Source organism: Oxyura jamaicensis, chromosome 4 (genome assembly GCF_011077185.1).
Source record: "Oxyura jamaicensis isolate SHBP4307 breed ruddy duck chromosome 4, BPBGC_Ojam_1.0, whole genome shotgun sequence".
Classification (NCBI taxonomy): domain Eukaryota; kingdom Metazoa; phylum Chordata; class Aves; order Anseriformes; family Anatidae; genus Oxyura; species Oxyura jamaicensis.
In genome coordinates, this window is record NC_048896.1 from 64,418,474 (window position 1) to 64,437,716 (window position 19,243).

The 19,243-nt window shown below is 49.8% G+C and overlaps 1 protein-coding gene across 12 annotated transcripts in view; it reads right to left on the reverse strand.

The window, feature by feature from the left end:
- Nucleotides 1–1,862: 1,862 nt before the first annotated feature.
- The window catches only part of SEC31A (SEC31 homolog A, COPII coat complex component), a 38,797-nt gene continuing 21,416 nt past the window's right edge, over nucleotides 1,863–19,243 (reverse strand). For 2 of the 12 annotated variants that reach the window (XM_035324562.1, XM_035324556.1), the window contains 11 exons: nucleotides 18,155–18,328; nucleotides 17,428–17,601; nucleotides 14,725–14,817; nucleotides 13,957–14,083; nucleotides 13,054–13,410; nucleotides 9,776–9,823; nucleotides 8,376–8,434; nucleotides 6,182–6,448; nucleotides 5,684–5,803; nucleotides 3,096–3,167; nucleotides 1,863–2,608 (listed from right to left, as the gene is read on the reverse strand). In XM_035324562.1, coding sequence (XP_035180453.1) covers nucleotides 2,429–2,608; nucleotides 3,096–3,167; nucleotides 5,684–5,803; nucleotides 6,182–6,448; nucleotides 8,376–8,434; nucleotides 9,776–9,823; nucleotides 13,054–13,410; nucleotides 13,957–14,083; nucleotides 14,725–14,817; nucleotides 17,428–17,601; nucleotides 18,155–18,328 — 1,671 coding nt within the window. In that variant the 3' untranslated portion in view covers nucleotides 1,863–2,428. The remainder of the gene's footprint in view (nucleotides 2,609–3,095; nucleotides 3,168–5,683; nucleotides 5,804–6,181; nucleotides 6,449–8,375; nucleotides 8,435–9,775; nucleotides 9,824–13,053; nucleotides 13,411–13,956; nucleotides 14,084–14,724; nucleotides 14,818–17,427; nucleotides 17,602–18,154; nucleotides 18,329–19,243) is intronic. The other 10 variants (XM_035324558.1, XM_035324557.1, XM_035324560.1 and 7 more) reach the window with 10 other exon arrangements.

The following is a 19,243-nucleotide window of genomic DNA, read 5'->3' on the forward strand; positions in this document are numbered from 1 at the left end:
AGGTAAAACAGACGGCAGCGTAACTGATGGACAATTACTGTTCATCTCAGCTGTTCTTGGAAGAGAAGCTGCAGATTTTTGCATCCACTCCTGTGTTGTAAGGGGCAGTGCAGCTTTCTACATGATCTTGAGAGGATGGCCCAGCTTTACTTCTGGCAGCTCACAGCCCATTTCTTCTCTCTACTTCTAAGTCTTCTTACCTCTCGCTAGCTTCCAGTTGGCCTCTGTGTTTGTAGCCCTCTGCATTTTCAGGTTACCTGGTGCTCTGATGCTTCTTATTCACCAGGTGAACACGCAATGTTTATTTAGCCTCTTCCCTTTAAACTAAATCTCCAGTCCCCAAGAGCCACGTGCCTCACTGAGCCTCTGTCGCTTGGCATCCTCCTTCCCCCAGCTGGAAGTCCGAGAGGTTTTGTGCCATACCGTTAACCATAGCTTGTCTTCTACAAGGCCGCATTGTACCACGCTGGTCCCAGCTGGTCCTCTCAGCTCCTCCTGCTCTAATTCCCAAGCAATAACCCTCTGATTTACAGCAGTGCTTGTGCTGTGTGTTTCTAAGCCCACAACCACATTATCTACCCAAGTGCATCCCACTTTTGCCACCGGCGCATCACTCTCTCCCCCAGCTGTTTGCATATGAAACAGGCAGCCTCCCATAGAAATTGTACACTGTCTGTATGCCGCTTACCTTTGCTCCTTCTTGCCCGAGTCTGCTCCTGAAGGCACTCAGAGAGACCGTTGCAGCACAGAGCTGCAACATCCCACCAGGCAGGGAGCTGCGGCAGAACACTCCCTAGGTGATGCAGTCCCAGCAATCAGAAGCAGGACTGCTGATGTGAACATTTTTCCCACTGAGATGAGGGAAGCTGTTGTTTCACTGTTACTGGTTTCCAGCACCATTACCATTCCTCACCTTTTTGATTCAGCCAGCGCAGGAGCCTGCTGCGGCCAGATTTATTAAGTGCATGGATAAATTAAGCAGGGTACCTTCAAGCCCTCTGAATGCCAAGAGCAGAACACAAACTACTTGTAACGCTGCTAAGAAACCTATAACCTAGATTAATGAGAAGAAAATTACTCCTACGGCTTTTTAAACTCCTGAAACAAAGGGACTCCAGTTCAATGCTTTATGTTCCCCAATTATAAAAGCTTATGAGGTCAGCAAATACTGGAAAAGAAATAAGATTAAGCTCAATTTCATGAGAGGAACACAACTGTTGTCCCTGACAAATCTATAACTCATTATCAGTTTAAAGTCACAAAACCTGTCTGTGAATTGCATTATTTGTAATATTTCTTGCGATCTTCACTGCCAAATCTGATTTCCACATGCGCAGACTCCAGGCATTTTTCATGAGAAGCAGTTTTGCACAGGCCAAGTCCTGTTATTTTTTTTCTTCCAAACTGGACAATTCCTTCCTCCAACTGTTCTTCCTAGACATGGCACACTTGTTTGAGATGTTTAAAACTTAAATCCAGCTGCAACTGAGCTGCAACACCCACCCCACAGCTCTTGTTACCAGCCAGCAGAAGCTTGGCTGCAGTTTCCCAGCACAGCACATACTTGCAGTGCAAACTTGCAGGGGACTGCAAGAAACAAGCGGCATCTTGTTTACACAGGGAATAGCTACCTCACCGTACAGGTGGCTTAAGCCACTCTGCATTATTTCTGCCCTTAGCTTTTGAGAAATGCACGCAGATGTGTTCAGAATCCCTGAAATGTAAACACCTCAGTGTAAATGTTAAGCAGAGCTTTTTCACGATCAATGTGAGATCAACATATCCTTGCATCTCTGAAGCAAGATAAAGCTGCCCCACTGTAATCCAGGTTCAAACTCTCCAAGTTGCACTTCATCAAGACACATTTTAATAAATTAACGTTTATTGAAAATAACACAGTAGCCTCTATTTTGTTCGGTTTCCCCTGCGCAAAATTAAGCTATTTAACATGTAAATTGTTATAACAGATTTGCAAGCAGCTTCATAAAATGAAAGACCAAATACACTTATAATAGGATCAGACTCTTTAATCTGGTGGATAAGGAACAGTGGGGTGCAGGGGAAGAATCTGTTTTAGGGTCTGATACACAACCTACCTTTTTGTTTTCACACATACATCTGTTATTAAAAGCCGCTGTTTAGCAGTATAACATGCATCTAAAAACTGACAATATGGGGTATCACCCATTAAATACACTATTTGTAGACCAATCATTAGGGATGAGGAAACGATTAAAATAAAAAGAAAAGCACCAGGGCCCCAAGGCCCGCCTAAAATATTCTGCAGGGAGAGTGTAATGCCATTTGTCAGCACTCTACCGCAACATGCCGTGAGGACTAGCGTTTGGTCCATTTCTTGCATGTTTGCTGTAGAAATGCACTTCTTTGGATAAGCCTCCAGCACAGGCTTTGCAAGTGCAGGGTTTCTTCAGACACCCAACTTATTGGCCTGGGTGAGGACAACTTTGAGAACCGGCATGAAGGCCGAGGTCTCGCTGAAGTTGCTGGTGCTGACTATGTGCGTGTGGATGTTCAGTCCTTCCATGTAGTTGCGGATTTCGATGCTCTTCACAATGTTGTGCAAACCGCTGATGATGGTTGGAGAGAGCTGTAAGGAAACCAGACAAGGCAGCTCAGCACAGAGAAAAAGTAACAGTGCTAAAACAACTTAAGTCCTGAAGAAGTAACAGTGCTAGTTAGTCCTGGGCACGTCTGTGAGCCTCGGATGTCTGCAACTTTTTTTTTTATTTTTGACTCCAGGTTGCATGCATCTCACGTTCCCTACTGGGAGTGGGGAAACTCTGTTGTCCGACTCTGCCAGCTGGGGACTGGGACCCTCCTGGCGCATTCACCCAGTGCCTACTGCAAGGGGCTCTGCCCTCAGTCCCTGCACAGGGCCATAAACGCTGTGACCCCACAACACCGCCACATCTGCACAGGCACATCTGAAGCACGCTGCCAGAAATGAACGGTCAATGGCTACATACTGCAAAGGGGGCCATGCCAGTTCCTAGCCATAACCTGCAGTATCTGATGGAGGGTGAAATGGTAAAAACAAACAAACAAACAAAAAAAAACACAAAACACAAACTTACTGTCTGTTCCCTAAGTTTATCATATAGACATTCAAGGCGTTTATTCGCATCATCTAGTTTTCTTTTGGTTTGCTGCAAAAGAAAAACACATTGAGAATTAGCAATGGTAAGAACACCATTCTGAGCTGATTCCACTGCAAAGAAGCCCATGTAACCCATCAAATTCCTTGGCTGAAAACACATAATTTTAACTCATCTCTGTACTTTTCTCCCCTGGTTTTGCTAGGAAAGACCAGATGATGTGACTGTAGTTCTCCAGCTGCAACTGTTCTCATTACCTATCAGGTATAGTAAGCTTTACAGGTACAGCCGGAGGGACACTTGCAAAACCTGCAGATACAGCTGGTGTGCCAAGTGACAAAAGCACGAGCTGCAGCAGGGGCACTGTTTTATGGTTCACTGGCAAAGCACTGTAACAGTTGGAAAAAATATTACTGGAGTTAAATACCTAATGATGTCACGGAGAGCTTAAGGGCACATGCAGTCATCGAAGCCTGACTGTGCACAATTCCATTATCATTTACAGCAAATTCTAGCTGTATTTTTCATTATATGACTAGTAAAACCAAAAACTTGTTTATAAGTTTTCACTGTCAACAGAAAAACTAATAGCCTAACCCTAACTCTTCTTAAAGATTCCTTCTGCTTCCCTGATGGAGCGAACCACCCATTGGTGTCTCTGGGTTGACTTCACCACAAAAGACTTTTAAAATAATCCCATTAAATTTCACATGGAGCGCCACTGCAACTGCTAGGGAAATGCATTTTTATCCGCTTGTTTATACAAACAGCTACGGAAATAAAATATTTTAGTCCAAAATAACGAGAAACAACACAAGTCAGTCATCCAGGTTACAATTACAAAAGCAAAGAGAAGTAGAAGGTCAATAGCAGCAGAAATGATATCAGTGCGCGTAAGTACTGGAACTTTCTCCTCCATCAGTACACACATCAATACATCTTCATCTAGGGTAGTGCCGCCTTGCCTGGCTACTGGGAAATTTTCCCTGGGTGAAGTAATTGCAGAGAGAAAACAGAAGTCAGAGAATGCTCTAGCTCAGGTGTAAAGACAGGCTGGTGGCTGCCTGCTGTGCCGGAAATTAGGGGAAGCTGCTTGGATGGCAAAGGGCGTAGAAGAGAACACAGGCCACAGATCTCTCGTGCCACTAGTGCAAGTCCCCTCAGCAGTTAAGGGATGGAGGCACGCACAGAACGAGCATGCTAGGAACGGCCTTTTGGACTTTGTAATGCCCTCGGATACATGACCTTCCTACATATTCCTTTCAAAACCTGGGAAAAGATCCACACGTTTACTTGATTTTACAAATGGCTAAGGAAAAGAAAAATAAATTGCGTTCCATATGCAGCAAGACATCTCTCCAGCCACAGGAAATTAGGCACAAGTTGAAGTTGTTTGTTCTCCTGACTCTGTGCTTCCCATTCCAGCCCTAAGCAGTAACACTCTTCACGTACCCGTTCTCCCCTTTGGCATACAATGACTGAGCAGTGCCTGCGCGTGTGCCGACAACTGATGGGAACAGTCAGGGCAGTGTTTCCCAGCGCCACGTGCCAGGAATGCTTGCTCTGCCTAAGAACAAAGGCCAAACAAGAAGCAAAGAAGCAAATTGTGTTGGCAGAGCAGGAAAGCAATCCCTGGGTACAGATGTGAACTGAATGCTTTTGCCTTTGTTGTGCGTCTAGGAGAAGAGGGAAGACTCATTCAAGGAATAAAAGGTCAGAGGGCCTCGTGCAGTATGTGGCTTCTATCCCTCTGTTCTACAGGGTAACCTTTAAAAACAGGATTTTGAGCAATCAAATGCTGTTGAACCTTATGGGCTGCATCCAAAGCAGGGTTTACAGCCTCTAAGACGTTCTGCAAAGGAGGAATCAGGTGAATCCACCATGAAGCTGTTGCACTGAGACCCAGGGGGAAATAAGTACCTGCAAACACCAAGTCAAAACTACAGAGCCAGCTGAAATGGTAGAGCAGGCCTAATATTAGTGGCATCGGATGCCCAGTATACTCCCACAGCCACAGAGCTATCTGACATCTCAGCTCCTGGCAGTCCTGACGTCCCCAACCTTTATCATCCACCTTTCAGCATCCAGCAGGCGCGAGGTGAACCGTCAGCATCTGGGCCATGGGGCAGCGTGTTCTTCACTGACCGCTGGAGATAAGTGAGAAGCTCGGAGATGGATGGCTTGCTCAGAACAAACTGACTGCCACAGGATATGTTTTTCCTGTCCAGCTCCAGTGGCTGTGTTACAGCTCATAACCTTCCACTCCTCGGCTACCCGTTGTTTCCTGCAGCAGGGGGATCTGCAGGGGGTTATCACCGACTGTGAACAGCACCACTGTGCTGTGCCCATGCTGAGGACAAGAAACCACAGCGAAGCTGCTTGGGCAGCCGGGCTGTCAGCAGGGCTGGGCTCTGCCCCCCGATTCCCACATGCCATTTGTACGTGGCTTTTCTATGCATTGCTTGTGGCTGCTCAAAGCAGCCTGTCGACGGGCTGTGACGGCCAGCCTAGCTGAAGCTACCAGTGCATGCTCCTCAACACAGGGACACTAGGAACACTGGACTTACTGGATCAGAGGCAGACAGCAGGCACCGCTGGATAAGAGCTTCAAACGTGGTCTTCAGAATAAGGTGCTCCTCAGGGATGGGCTTCTTGGTTATCTTCTCTGTTGGCAGTGCCTGCACGTGCTAACAAACAGAGCAAGTCAGGCTTCCCAGGTCACTCTGCTACCACACGTCCTTTTTAACTAAACCCGGTCGCGCTACTAGCCAGCTTGGCCCAACTTCCACCTCTTCCCTGAGGGTGCGTGGAGGTGACATGATGAGCATCTGCTGCCACTCCCTCTGGAGAGCAGTGCAGTTGCAAAGAGCTCGTTACTCCATACTACTAGGGAATTAACTGCAAAGAGAGCAGCTAGGTGGAGACTACAGGAGCCAAAGGCCATCATGGCACAAAACTAGCGCTTCAGAACTCTGCAGGGCACATCTGAAGTACAGCAAGTCTCCCATCCCCAGGGCTCTGCTGACACCCACACCCCCCACCGCCAAACAGCAGGGTCACATTACCTGGATGGCATTGCCAATCGGGGCCCCCGGAGCCCCCTCGGTGCTGGGTTTGGAGACAGCGGGAGGAACGATGCACGGCCCCAGGGGCTGGGGGGCAGGCGGGTAGGGGCCCTGCAGCGCCGGCTGCCCCGCGGGGAGGTGCGGAGCCTGGAAGCTGGGAGCGCCCGCGGGCGGTGCCGGAGCCTGCTGCATCTGAGACTGCGGGTCTGCCAGGGGGGTCATGATGGGGGACGTGATGGGGACCGGGGGCATGAAGTTATCGGGGACCTGGGGAAGAAGGAACAGCATCAACACTGCTGGTGGCAGAGCACGGCATCCAGCTCCCACCGACTTCCCCACCCCAGCACCTGGGAGCTCAGCCAGGTGGAGAGCTGAGCCCCTGAGGTACAGGGTGATACCCCACATCGATGGCGATACAGGATTTTGAGCTGGCTAAACAAACCCCTTCCTCTGGTGGCCGCTGCACGCAAAGAACCACCTACACCTATATCCGTTCTTACCACTGGTCATTATATTTAGATTTTTATGTCTTGATTTCAAGACTAATTTTCTGCCCATGCACTACGTAGGTCACAGCTAGCAACACACGCATAAAGCTTCTGAAAGGCTTTCAAGCTTCTGGCAAACAGGTTTTCACTGGGACAGATTATGAGCGCAGCTCAGATTTGCCCCTGAGCATCAGCCAGTCTTTACCTGTGGGTATTTTGGAAACATTTGGTAGAGAGAAGAGACACGAAAATGAGCTGCTAGTCTCTGCTACAAATCACTTGGGAATCCAAATGAAATGGAGAGCTCCCATGCCTATAAGCATGTTTCTTTGGGTGTGCACAGAGAAAACGAACTATTACAGAACACTGAACGTGACCCTGAAGGAATGCTGCCAGAACTAATCCAGTGGTTTGGGACAGCAAGAAACACATGCCTGTTACTGCATCAACACTGCTTATAAATAGTGAAACACAATGGCAGACTTTTGAGAGCAAAACAGTAAATCCTTAGTTATGGAGAAAACAGTTGCAAATTATTCCGTTGGATGAAATGCAAGACAGCCCTACTTTTGTACAACAGCCTATGCAGAGTGTCGTGTTGTAATGGCCTGTCTCTACCTCATGCAGCGGACATGAGCAGAACAAGTGTACGAACACTTTGGACAGGTTTGCTCAGCACTCACCTGAGCAATGGGACTAAACAGAGTTCCTCCCTGGGAGGGGAGCCGACCCCCAGGCCCTGGCTGTGGCAGAAGTTGTGGCCGTGATGCGCACACAGCAGTAGCAAAGGCCCCGTTCGCAGAAGGATTTTTCTCAAGCCCTCAGGTCTGGCAGTTGTTCTCACTGACAACTCTTCCCCTCCTACCCAAGAACTGAAGGCCTGAAAGGCAGCATGCTGCCTGTAGGACATGTCCCAGCACTGGAGCAGCCAGGAGCACTCAAAACACCCCTGGTCTGTCCTCCAACAGCTTCAAAACCAGCTGCAGAGACCAAAGCCCCAGGCTCACAGCAGACTTCTGCCCTCGCCTTGGCACAGACCTTATCTTGCCTACTCCAGCTTTTTTTCCTTGCGACTAACACTTCACATACTCCAGACTGCCTTGCTTCCCAAAAGCACCTGCAAGTGACACTGACTGCTGGGGAGGTAGGCAAGACGAATGCAGCACCTGAAAAGGCTCACTCTGCTCCATGCCAACCGTCCCGTTATTTTGTCCTCCCACAATCTAAATTGTTTTTACAGAACTACATTGTCTGTACCACGAAAATTATCTTACTTTTAGCAGATCTCTCAGGGTCCACCCCTTAATCAGGATAAATTTCTTTCAGCTCCAGCATCGTCAGTAATCTATAACAATTTGCATAGCCTCAGCATTTCGCTTAAGTATCATCTCTGGAAAAACTCATCTGCTTTACTGCAATGAACACGGTCCAAGGTATTCTCTTCATTCAAACCAGAATCAATGCTGTCATTAACAACAACTCTAGCACAAAATCACTGTCTCTAGAGGCCTAACCATTCTGAGAGAGATACCGCATAGTGCAAACGCATGAAGGCTGTGTTCTGTTCACAAGGTGTGGCTTTTGTTTGCAGCTAACCCTTCTTTTTCCTTCTCCCGCCAACAAGCTTCCCAAGAGCAGGTTAAATTACTGCTTTTGAAATGGTCAGCGCTCAATGGTCTGGAGGCAGGACTTCCCAGGCTGAATACCTTTTTCTTCTTCGCAGCCCTGTTCAGGGCAGGAGGGTCGTTCCAGCCGTTCTGAGGCCCTGGGACAGAAAGAAAACAGAGACCGTAAGTACCTCAGAGACGGTGCTGCCTCTGAGCCCAGCCAGGCTGGCTCCCTGCCACAGCTCTACCAGCAGAAGCTCTTTTTTAAATAGCACATCTCTTGCCAGATAACTGCTTTAAACAGATGGACCCTGCGAAAAGGCAGGCAGTTGCCTACCACGGCCCAAACACAGCTCTGCTACACAGACCGATTGCGTTAAGACAACTTGACGGTTACCTGCGAAGGTGTCTCCTACCATATGACACAGTCATCAGTACTTTTTGTCATACATGTTCCCCAGCAACACAACAAGGTAATTACAGGCGTAAGAGGCAAGGGGAGCCTTAAGCATTTCCAGCCCAGATCACCCAGCCACTGCGGAGACACACGGAGCCGTGAAGCCAGGCTTCCCCTGCCAGTGATCGCAGGTTTATGGCTGCTTTGTGCCCTGCAAGCAGAGCAGAGCTGCTGGATCAAGGTGACCAAATCTAGCCTGGTCCAACAAGGACAACTTGTTTTGAGCTGAAGAACAGAGGTCTGAGCAGATTCACTCCCAGGCCGGGGCAGTGTTCTCTACCAAACCTTTTGCTCCTCAAGCACAGCACGCTCAGCGTTAGCACGTTGGGCATGGGTCCCATCTCAGCGCAGAGCACGTGTCATTTTCTGTCAGCTTTACCGTGGGCTCGACAAGCCACCAGGATTTATTGCACAAAGCCACTAAAAGCCCAAACCAAACCCTTGCCCAATGGACTTTTTCACCACAGCGTTTTTCACTTAGCAAATGATCAATTCACCTCAGACAGCAGAACATAACACCACTGCAGAATTCGTTCAAATGATCTGAAATTTCATTTTCTCCTGGGCTTTTGTTGAACAAGTTTCACATCCAGAGCACGTTGGTGGGGTAAATGAAAAGCAAATTAAACCCCCTTTCACATCTGGTTTCTTGTGAACCAAAGGCAGTACCGGCATCCCCGGGGCTCTGCTCCTCCCTGTCGCCAAAATCCCTTCCCAGGGTATTTCTGATATAGGAAGTCTAACTTCTGCAGTGCTGATAGTGCTAGCACATTAAGAAAACCTCCCAGCCTGCGATTAATTTCCTGGATTCATTTGCTTTAAAAAAAAAAAAAAAAAAAAGGCAAAACAGCATTTGATTCTGTGGTTAAAAACTCCAGATATGTTGTTATTGGTTTTAATTAAGGAATTAGAGTTTGATTTGATTAAGTTGTAATTGGCAAACAGCATTGCACTTCATGTTCTCCAAGAAACATATGCATTATTGATGTTTGTTCAATTAATTTCACGTAGTGGCTGTAATCGTTTTCAGCCTAAGAGGTACCTAGTTCACCTGCCAGGGGAGAGGCCTGGTCTTGAGCTGGTAGGTTTTCTGCAGATAAAACGCAAAGAGAACCAAAAAAAAAAGTTTTTCTTCAAACCTAAAAGACAATCTGCCTGTAGTTTTAAGTTAGCGATTTAATTTCGATAAGCATGAGAAGTCAGGAGAAAAATGCCTAACTGAATTAAAATGTCAGTTGCGAGACAGGGGTCATTTGACCAACCCAGCCTGTGGAATTGCTTTTGTCTGCCTACCCCAAAACCAAATCCCTTCCTCTCGCCATGCAGTAAAACAGTGCTTCTAGTCACTCCTAAGAGAAGGTGGGAGTCCTGGCCCACTTCTTTATCTGCTCCTGTGTTCTCGTTTTCTATTCCTGCAGGCCAGCACAACCGACAGACCATTACCCTTAGCAACCATCTCCTCACCATCATTTTACCATTGCAGAAAGCTTTTCAGGAGATGTTCTGAGGGTTTGACTTCACGGTGGATGTCACCTGTTTTCCTGAGTCAAGGCTCTCATCTGTACCTTGGAGATGCAGGAGCCTTACACCTGTGAGAAAAGATGCTCTGCCTGGTGGCCAAGCAACAGATCCAGATGGCACCACAGAGCCAACACATTGTTCATAATTGCAAAGAGAAGAGAAGCACCAGGATTTAACAACTCTTGTCCCTGATGTTGGTCTGATGTGCTTGTAGCTCTGCTGCAGACACATCCCTTAGCTCACAATACGAAACAAGACGCGAGACTCTGAAAACTACAACTCCCTTCAAAGCAGGTTCAAAGAGAGATGCTGAAAATGAAAATAAAGATGGGCTTAGTTGCTGGCTGGAGCTCTAAGTATGGCTTGACATACTAAGGCTGCATACACTTATAAAAAATCTGAGATCTTAATAGAACTGTTAAGTGCATCTCTAAACCCAACCCAGTTCACCGGCTGGGTGCTATTCAAGCCTGAATTTCAGGTCATTCTCCCAGCCACCCTTAATGAATCGCATTTGCCAAGTGAAACCTGGTGTTCCTGTACCAGACCACCACAAAACCCAGAAGCACAGCACTCCAAAGCCACGATCAGCGCAGCTGCATGCTTTGCATCACAGCAGACAGAGCTACAGCTAAGAGTTATTGCTGCAGTTCTGGGGGATCTCATACCGAGGCACCTTGCCCTGAGCAGCGCTGCGTTTCTGGAAGACGTGTTGCTGGCATATAAAGCCTAGACACACTAATTGAAGCATTTACACAGCAAGTTTTTTTCCCCTTCCTATTTCTGTGTTTTTGAAAGGAGTAATGCATAAATGAGAAGCAGAGTGTGCTTGCTGGACACCTCTACCTTCTCGACAGCTCCCTAGCAGCAGGCAGCGGCTGCGTGCCAGCAGCCCGGTCCCGGCACACGTTGCAGTGCCCTGAAGCCCACCCCTGCCACACAGCCCTGGAAATCACAGTCCGACTGGGCTCCTGAGGGCCTGGTGCCTCACGCCGGCCGCCTTCTCACCACAGCTACGGGGAGAAACGCAAACAGCGCTGGAGGTTTCTCAGAACTACGTACAACAAGCTCAGCAGTCAGCTCTTCGGTTTGGAAGGAAACATGGCAAGGCAACGCTGACAATGACTACTTCAACTTCCCTTCTAATTGAAGTGGCCGAGGACAGCTGTGTGAGACCGCAGCCTGTGAATTGCACAAGGGTGTCACAAATAGGCCGGTGTCGTCCTTGCTGTCCGTTGTTTCTGCTGCTGGGAAAGCAGAGAGCCTCCCCTGCTGAGCGCGCACCATGGATTACAGCACCGCGCGTTAACGCCACAAACCTCGTGAGCGACCACCTCCAACAAGCCTGCCAGTGACGCCAGCACAGTAGTAAAATGGGTAAGAACAAACAGTTTCCTTGCTCCCTGCATCTATTTGGGGGTGCAGGTGCAATGCTGTCTGCATTATCGTGTGCTGCTCCAACCCCCAGCCCCAGGACCCTTTCCAACTCTTCCTCTACATTTTCATTAATCCCTCCGGCTTCGCGATTCAAGTCTGACTTGTCCCATAACAAAGGGCCAAGGGAGGTCCCAGCAGGGTATCTGCAAGGGTAACAGAGAGGACACCAAGTGTGGCTGCAGGATGGAGGGAAAAGGCCTCTCTCCCTGCCTCACAGCCCCGAAGGCTGCCCCACTGTGCTCCTTTGTGTTTCTTACTGGAGCACAAGGCCATTTCCGCCAAAAACACGTGCCTGTGAGCGAAGGCAGTGTGCTCAAGGTGTGCTCCCAGACTCCAGCAGCACCTACTCACAGGTCTGCTGCCAACACCAAGGCAAGATGCCTCTTCTGCACTGCGTCAGCCCAACGACAGGGAGTCACAGTGTGATCCTTAGGACCAGCCAGTCAGCACCCCTGAAGCATCCCTCAGATCCTGCCTAACATCCCCTCTGCTCCTGAGCCTGGTCCTTGGCTCTCCAGCCGGACCCCTGGATGTGAAGCACGTTTCCTGCAAGGCCCGATGTACACCAAGCTGCTGTTTTACAGGGCCGCCAGCCACGAGACAGATTGGTTAAACTCAGCAAGGTCAGTGTCCCACAGCAAGCACAAATACATTCGGGCAGTCCCAAGGGCCACCAGGAGACATCGCTCCTCAGCTCGGTGTGTGCTCAGACATGCTCTTAGGGCCAGCCACGCACACCTACTTCTGATTAACATTTGGGAAAGAGGCCATGCAAAAGCATTTCTAAATCACTTCTGATTATCTTTTAAGGCATTGACAGCTACAGTAAACCCCATCGTGCTAAGTGGCTAGGGAGAAAAAAAAGGTGAGCTGGTGCCACAGTAAATGCCATTTGAATTAAACACGCTGCCAGTCCTGGGCTTGACCTGCTGCTCACAAAACAGGGACAAGCTGAAGAATTCCATTCGCAGAAGTGTTCTGCGAGAACAACTGGGACTTGCTCTGCAGCGGTTTTGAGACCTCGCTCATTTCTCTCTTTCGCTCAGCAGGTGGCAGGTTTTGGTGCCAGCCTCAGGAGGTTAATGCAGCACCACCATCCATCCGCCGGATGCGACAGCCTCCTAAGGAGACGACGCTGGAGCACCGTGTCCTGGGCCAGACACGAGCTGTGCGCAGGCAGGGAGGTCTCGCTGGCACAAGACAGGAAGCACTGGCTGCAGCGACACGTGGTTTAGAAACGCTTTCAACTGGCACAAGCCAACTTGGTACAGAGCATTCACAAGGCAACGTGCGCACAGGTATGTGAGTTACCGAGCTAGTAATCCCACCCCCTCCCCGCCTGCCCCCCGTCCAAGCGCAGACCTGTTCTCTGGGATGCAGGAAGGTCACTGGCTGCAGGCAGAGTACCTGTTGGTCCAGTAGGCAATGCATAAGCCACAGAAGTTGCTGGAAGTCCTGGCCTGCCATGCTGAAAGGATGCACCAGAAGGAGGGAGGGGGAAGGAAGAGGCAGGGTTGGGGCCGGTGGGGGAGGGCTGAGGCTGCCCCGGGTACAGCGGGGTGGGCGCAGGGTGGGCAGGGGCAGAGGGCAGGTAGGGAGGGGTGGTGTTAGTGGCAGGGTTCGGGTAAGAGGCTGAAGCAGGGGCAGAGAGAGGCTGCTGAGGCTGATAGAGAGCTGGTCCCCCCGTTCCGAAAGAGTACTGCTGTGTGGCCTGATATGCTACAAACGGAGAAAAGAAGAGATTCAGTCAGTAATTCAGGACAAAGGAGCACGTTTTCTCTGCTTCCTGCCCCTTCCCCCCTCAGACCAAAGCCTGGCGCTCTCAGCACTGCCAGCCAGCTGAGAACCGCTCCCAACCTCAGCCTCACACTGGGAGCCAGGGCGACGGATGGCCTCGGCTGCAGGGAGCCCCCTCCTCCTCCCCTGAGCCACCACGCCACTCAGCAGGGTTCTGGACCGCTGCAGTCCCCACGGTGCCTCTTGGAAGGGTTTGCATCAATGGCAAGCCTATGCCCAGGAAGTGAACCACATCCTCGGGGAGTCAGTGCAAGCTCACAGCCTTTCACTGGGGGCCCCGCACCTCTTCAACTTTACCGTCTCTTCTCCACCCATCTCTCAAGGTCATCTCAGGAGATTCTTGCCAAAGAGCATCGGTCTAAACCCTCCCAGCGCCAAGGAGGGGGGTGGCTGTCCCCAGGAACGTCCCCCGCGATCACCTGGCCGGTGCAGCCGGGCGGGAAGGAGAGGGGAGCTGCAGCTACTCACTCTGCGGGTAGGCGGGCCGGGCCCCGGCTTGCGAGTACATGCTGTAGGCTGAGGATGCGGCTGGCTGCGGCGCGCTGGGGTTCGCGGCTCCCGGCAGGATGAATCCCGGAGGAGGTGGGTTGTCTCCCTGTGAAACGAGAGCGCAGGAAAAAGGGCGGGGGGAGGTAGGGTTTAGTCAGTGATGGTCAGCAGTGCCGAAGCAGAACCGTCACGAAATCATCAGTTCACAGTTAAGAGGCCTGAAGCCGCCTTCCCTGAAAAGCCACCAGCACAGGGGCGAACGCTTGCGTGACACTGAAAGCACAGCCTGCACGTGCAGCGCGACTTCAGCAGCGGCAGAGGAGCACGCAGCTTCCTGCTCCAGGAAGAGCTCCTGGCCAGCACTGCCTACCGCTCAGCGAGTCTGGGAGAGCCCTGCCATCCACAGCTTTCAACTGAGTGACTTTAACGTTAACTCTGATGGAAAGAGGGGGGAGAAAAAACATATTGTCCTGCATAACGCAGGAAAGAGGGGGGAGAAAAAACATATTGTCACACTTGAAATATCCCAGTATGGGGCAAGGACTAGACTCAGATCACCCTGGGCTACCATGATTTTTTTTTTTAAACAAAAATGTCTAACAGAGGATGCAGAGGAGCAAAACCTGAGTACAGTGAAAGCTGCTGCTCCTTCCGCCTATCCGCGCCAGACTGTGTCAGGCACACAGCCTGCACCGGGGGACTTACGGGGTGGAGCAGGGGCTCAGAGAGGAATAATGAAGGTTATACCTGTGTGTCAGAGGGACATCCTGCAGGAGGATGGCTGGGAAGGGCAGTGGGAGTTTTGTTACTCCAGGTAGTGACAGTAGGGGCAATTCTAACCTGAATTGAACAAAGAAATACCAATCATGGAAAACAAAAACATTAAGAAGGTCTAAAAGGTTTCACAAACTGAGATGCAACAGAGAAAGGTTTGCATGCTGGCACTTCCAACACAGCCAAAAAAAAAATCACACAGGAAGGAGAAAAAGTGCATTCAAGACTGCTGAAATCACCGTGCACTGGAGCCAAAGTGAATCACAGAGTGAAGATGCAGCACAGTGAAGAGGAAGCTACAAAAGGCTGTGCAGTGTTACATGTGCCAGCGAAGCTGGGTTTGCCCACAACATGACTGCTGCTAAGCCCTTTTTATCACGTATTCCTATTGCAGAAGCTCTCTTCAGGCTACTGCATGGCACTGAGCATCGCTAACCACAGCTGGAAATCACAAGTCCTTTGTTAAATTCAAATGTACTGCTTCACACAAAGCATTTAAATTGAGCTTCTGAATCATTAAAGAAGTTAAAATCTGAAACTAAGCTCTTGCACAGGCGCAGACAAGCATCTTAACGCTAACTGCTTCTCCCAGGGTGCAGGCAGAAGGGAAGCTCCAACAACTTCTGTGCATCTTTCTCTAACCCTGCGCAGTGCCGAGGCCAATGCTGGAGGCCAACGCTGCCATCCGCTGTACAACAGCTGCATAAGGCTTTTAACCCTGGAGTTATCTGAAAGATCTGTCCACCCTCCATCATTTGGGCATTTTTATTTGAAAAAAAAGACGAAAAACGGTGTGAAATCCTATGCCAAAAGGAAATGGAAGTTTGACGATATGTTCCTATTAGGGACGACAATTACAGAAATGCCGCCTCAAGCTGGAACAAGAGGGAGTTAGCAGAATCTTACCACGTAGAGACAGAGCGCTGACGGCATTAAACTAGGATGCTACTTAGTGTCTTTGCTCACTACGGTGCCTTGTGCAAACTGACTAAAGCAAGAAGCCTTGGGCCCCTTACCAAGGTGAGTCTCCTAATAAGAGTGTGAGCCTGTCTTAAGAAAGTGGCAGAAACTGGTCCTGCAGGTGGACAAGAGCCAAGGAGCAACCGAGCCTGCACAAAGACAAGAGGTCAGCTAGTGGTGACGAGGAAGAGTCATCAATCTTCATCCCCCCAGCAACCACCACCAGGATATACTGCGCAAGCGCAGATGGGAGGAATTTATGGAAATGACTCCTTGGAACTCCTTTAATATGAAGCGGGGACAGGTTGTGAATATGTATAGGCTCATCGTGAAACTTCATGCATATGTAACTCTTCGCTGCATATAACCACGGCAAATTGCTGCGTCAGGTGCGCACGACTTTGGTGGGACTACCCCCTGTGCCGCCCAGCGCTGAATAAACATACCTACTTTACAATCTTACTGATTGTGCAGTCTGTTTTCCGCAAGTCAAATATACCCACTTGCTTAAAAGGGAAAAAATCAACCAAAAGATAGTAGGGCTTAAGTATGTAATTTGTTTCCATTCTGGTTCACCAGCATATCACTGGGCACCTTTTGGACCTCGCCCTGTCTGCTGCAAGCCCTTCCTGTAGCTCCTGCTGAGCACAAAGCCAAGAGCACAGAGGGCAAATCCCTCAGTGTGCTCCAGGGCCTGTGGTACTTGCAGGCTTTTAATCATGTGCTCAGCTTTCTTAAATACTAGCTTAAGGCATTTGGGAGACAGGAGGAGAATGGGGGACTGTGTTGCGAAAAGCACTGCTAAGCTCATGCCATCTAGAGGCAAGGTGCTGTTTTCCACAGCCAAAAGGGAAGCGTAGCATTGCTTCTCATTGCAGCTCATTGGTTACGAGAAGGGAGGTCAGAAAGGCAGCAGAGAACAGCTGAGTTCATCATTAGCAGCAATGCATTTAACATCAGACACAACTGTGTTAGCAAGGTAACGCTGTACAAACGGGATGAAGGCTTTGTCCCTTCAGAAGGCTGCCTTGTTAATGCCCTCAAGAGAAGGCGAAGGCACCCGCAGTCATTAAGAGGGAGAAAACAAAGCCCGCCTCCCCACCTCGTCCCAGCCGTCCTCCCATCCTGCCCCTATTTTTCTGTGCCCCAAGAGCAGCATTGGGTGACAGGCCTGTGCCTGCACCCATCTCTTCTGCACATGGCCAAGAGCCACGCCGTGAGTGCAACTCCACTCAGCAAAAAGCTGTGGCTGGCATCCCACCTCCTGGTCTGATGAGCGCCATCCTCAGCCTGCAGGTAAAACCAGGGCACCTGCCTCCCCAGTCCTCCTCTTCACCCCGGCACAGCTCCCAGCCCCACAGTCCCATACTCACCTGGTCTGTCTTCTGGCACAGCTGATGCTCAGCCCAGGCCTGCTACCGTCCCCCCTGCTGCCCATGCTACCTACACTCCCCTTCAGCATGGTCAGGAGGGCTTTTCAAACTCATCTTCAAGCCTAGGCTACTTGATAAGATGTGAGGGATATTTCCAGATGAGGAATAAATCAGGCATCCGTACTGATTGAAGAGCAGCACCTATCATTTCCCCCCCAGGTTGCTTGGAAGGTGTATCTCAGAACCCCAGCGTGGCCCACAGGAACGGAAAACAAAGTGCCCTCTGCGTCATGCTCCAGAACCCAAGCACAATGTCTTGCAGCGACTGCCAAAAAGCAATTACCTGTTGGTAATACTGCTGTGCTGGGGCCTGAGGCCCTTGCATCTGCCCTGCCACAGCGCCAGCTCGTCCTTTGGGCATGGGCTGTCTGTCGTATGGTGCCTTGACGGCCTCCTGTCTCACCGGCAGCTCCCCTTGGGCTCTGCAAAGCCTGTCCCGTAACAGCACGATGTTTGGCTGCAGACAGAGGACAAGGAAAGAAGGTTAACTGCACTGCCCACCATCCAGTGCATCCCTAGTGCATCTCACCGAGCAGCTGACCAGCCACACGCCAACGAGCTGCCTCTAAGAAGCCTGCTCTGCTTTACTGGACTGGAATCCATCTTTCCTGCAGGAGAAAGGCAGCTACTGGGCCAGCCTTACTGCCACTGGGAAACCTGCACCTGCTTCCCACCTCATGCTGCATCGCTCCCAAGCCAGCCTGCCTGTTAATACCAGCTGATGGAAGAGGGGAAAATGAAAGGAAGTAAAGAAGCAAGTACCAAGGTACATATGTGCCTGGTTTGTACAGTGACAGCCTTGTTGGCAGACAGTGGCTGCTAAGAAATAAAGACGGAGAAGAACAAGGCCATGCTGCCAGCTCAGCAAGGTCAACAGCCTGACCAGCACACTGAGGAGTTTTTCCAAAGGCAGTTTTGCAGGTGAACACTGAACTACACAGAGATCTTTGCTTGCTCAAAGTGTGCCTGTTAACAGTGAGGGGGGAGCAAGAAGCCCAGAGGCCACATACCTGGTTGGTGCTGGTGGGCAGGAAGGTCAGAGCTGCAGCAATGCTGCCCTGGGCAGCCAGGAGGTTGGCGTACTGGCTCATCTTCTCAGCCAGAAGGGCCCCCACAGCATTTGGGTCCACAGCCTGGGTGAGCTGCACAGCCTTGCGCAGGATCACAACTTTCTCTATTAAATCCTAGGAGGTCAGGACAGAGGAAACAAGAAATGAGAACAAGAGCCAGCCAACCCGTTCCTCAGCAGCCCTACAGGATCCTTCTCACCCGATGAGAAGTCCAGGTCAAGTGCAGGTTTGCTGGACAGACACCCCTGAGCACAATGTGGGACAACAGCAAACAGCAACTGTGCACCAAGTGCCTTCAAATGGCAAAGCTGTGGCAGCTACATCTCAATGCTGAAAGAGTAAGGTTATTAAACAGGATCTCAGGGCCCTAGCAGCATTGAGCACGTGCACCAAAAGAATATTCTTTTGTAAAAACTTCTGGTGAGAGCAGTGAGCCTGGATGGAAAGCTTCACGCCCATCACCACTATCTGAGTAGGGCTATTCAAGCTGGGGCGCTTTTTATCTGCTTGCAGCATCTGACTAAGTCAGTTCTTAACCACCTGTATCAAAAGCATCTAACACTTGCACTAGGAGACTTGTCTATGGCTTTCTGGCTGTTACTGTGAGGATGATTTTCCCAGTACTCACCAGGAATGCTCCCTGATTAGCCTTCCTTGTACGTCCCCAAATACCAGAGCTGCTCTGGGCTGGGATTCTACCGAATGCTCAGTTACAGAAACATGTTCCTGGTAGTTTCCTCATCTCCTATTTTCTTCCTCTAACTACATTATATTGCAAGGTACTGCAAATATTCATTTGCCATCATTCAAATCTAACGACGGATTTAAGAGTGCACCACAAAGGATTTCAACAATACTTTGCTAATAAGGAGCGTTGACTGACTGACTATTCGGTAATAGCCTTGCATTTTTCTTAATGAATCAGTACTTCAAAAAAGGCAAGTAAAAAAATTATCACCAAACCCACCAGCCTCTAGGACTTTCAGCCATTTCTTACCATAGTTAACAAGCACACCAATTATGACTGTT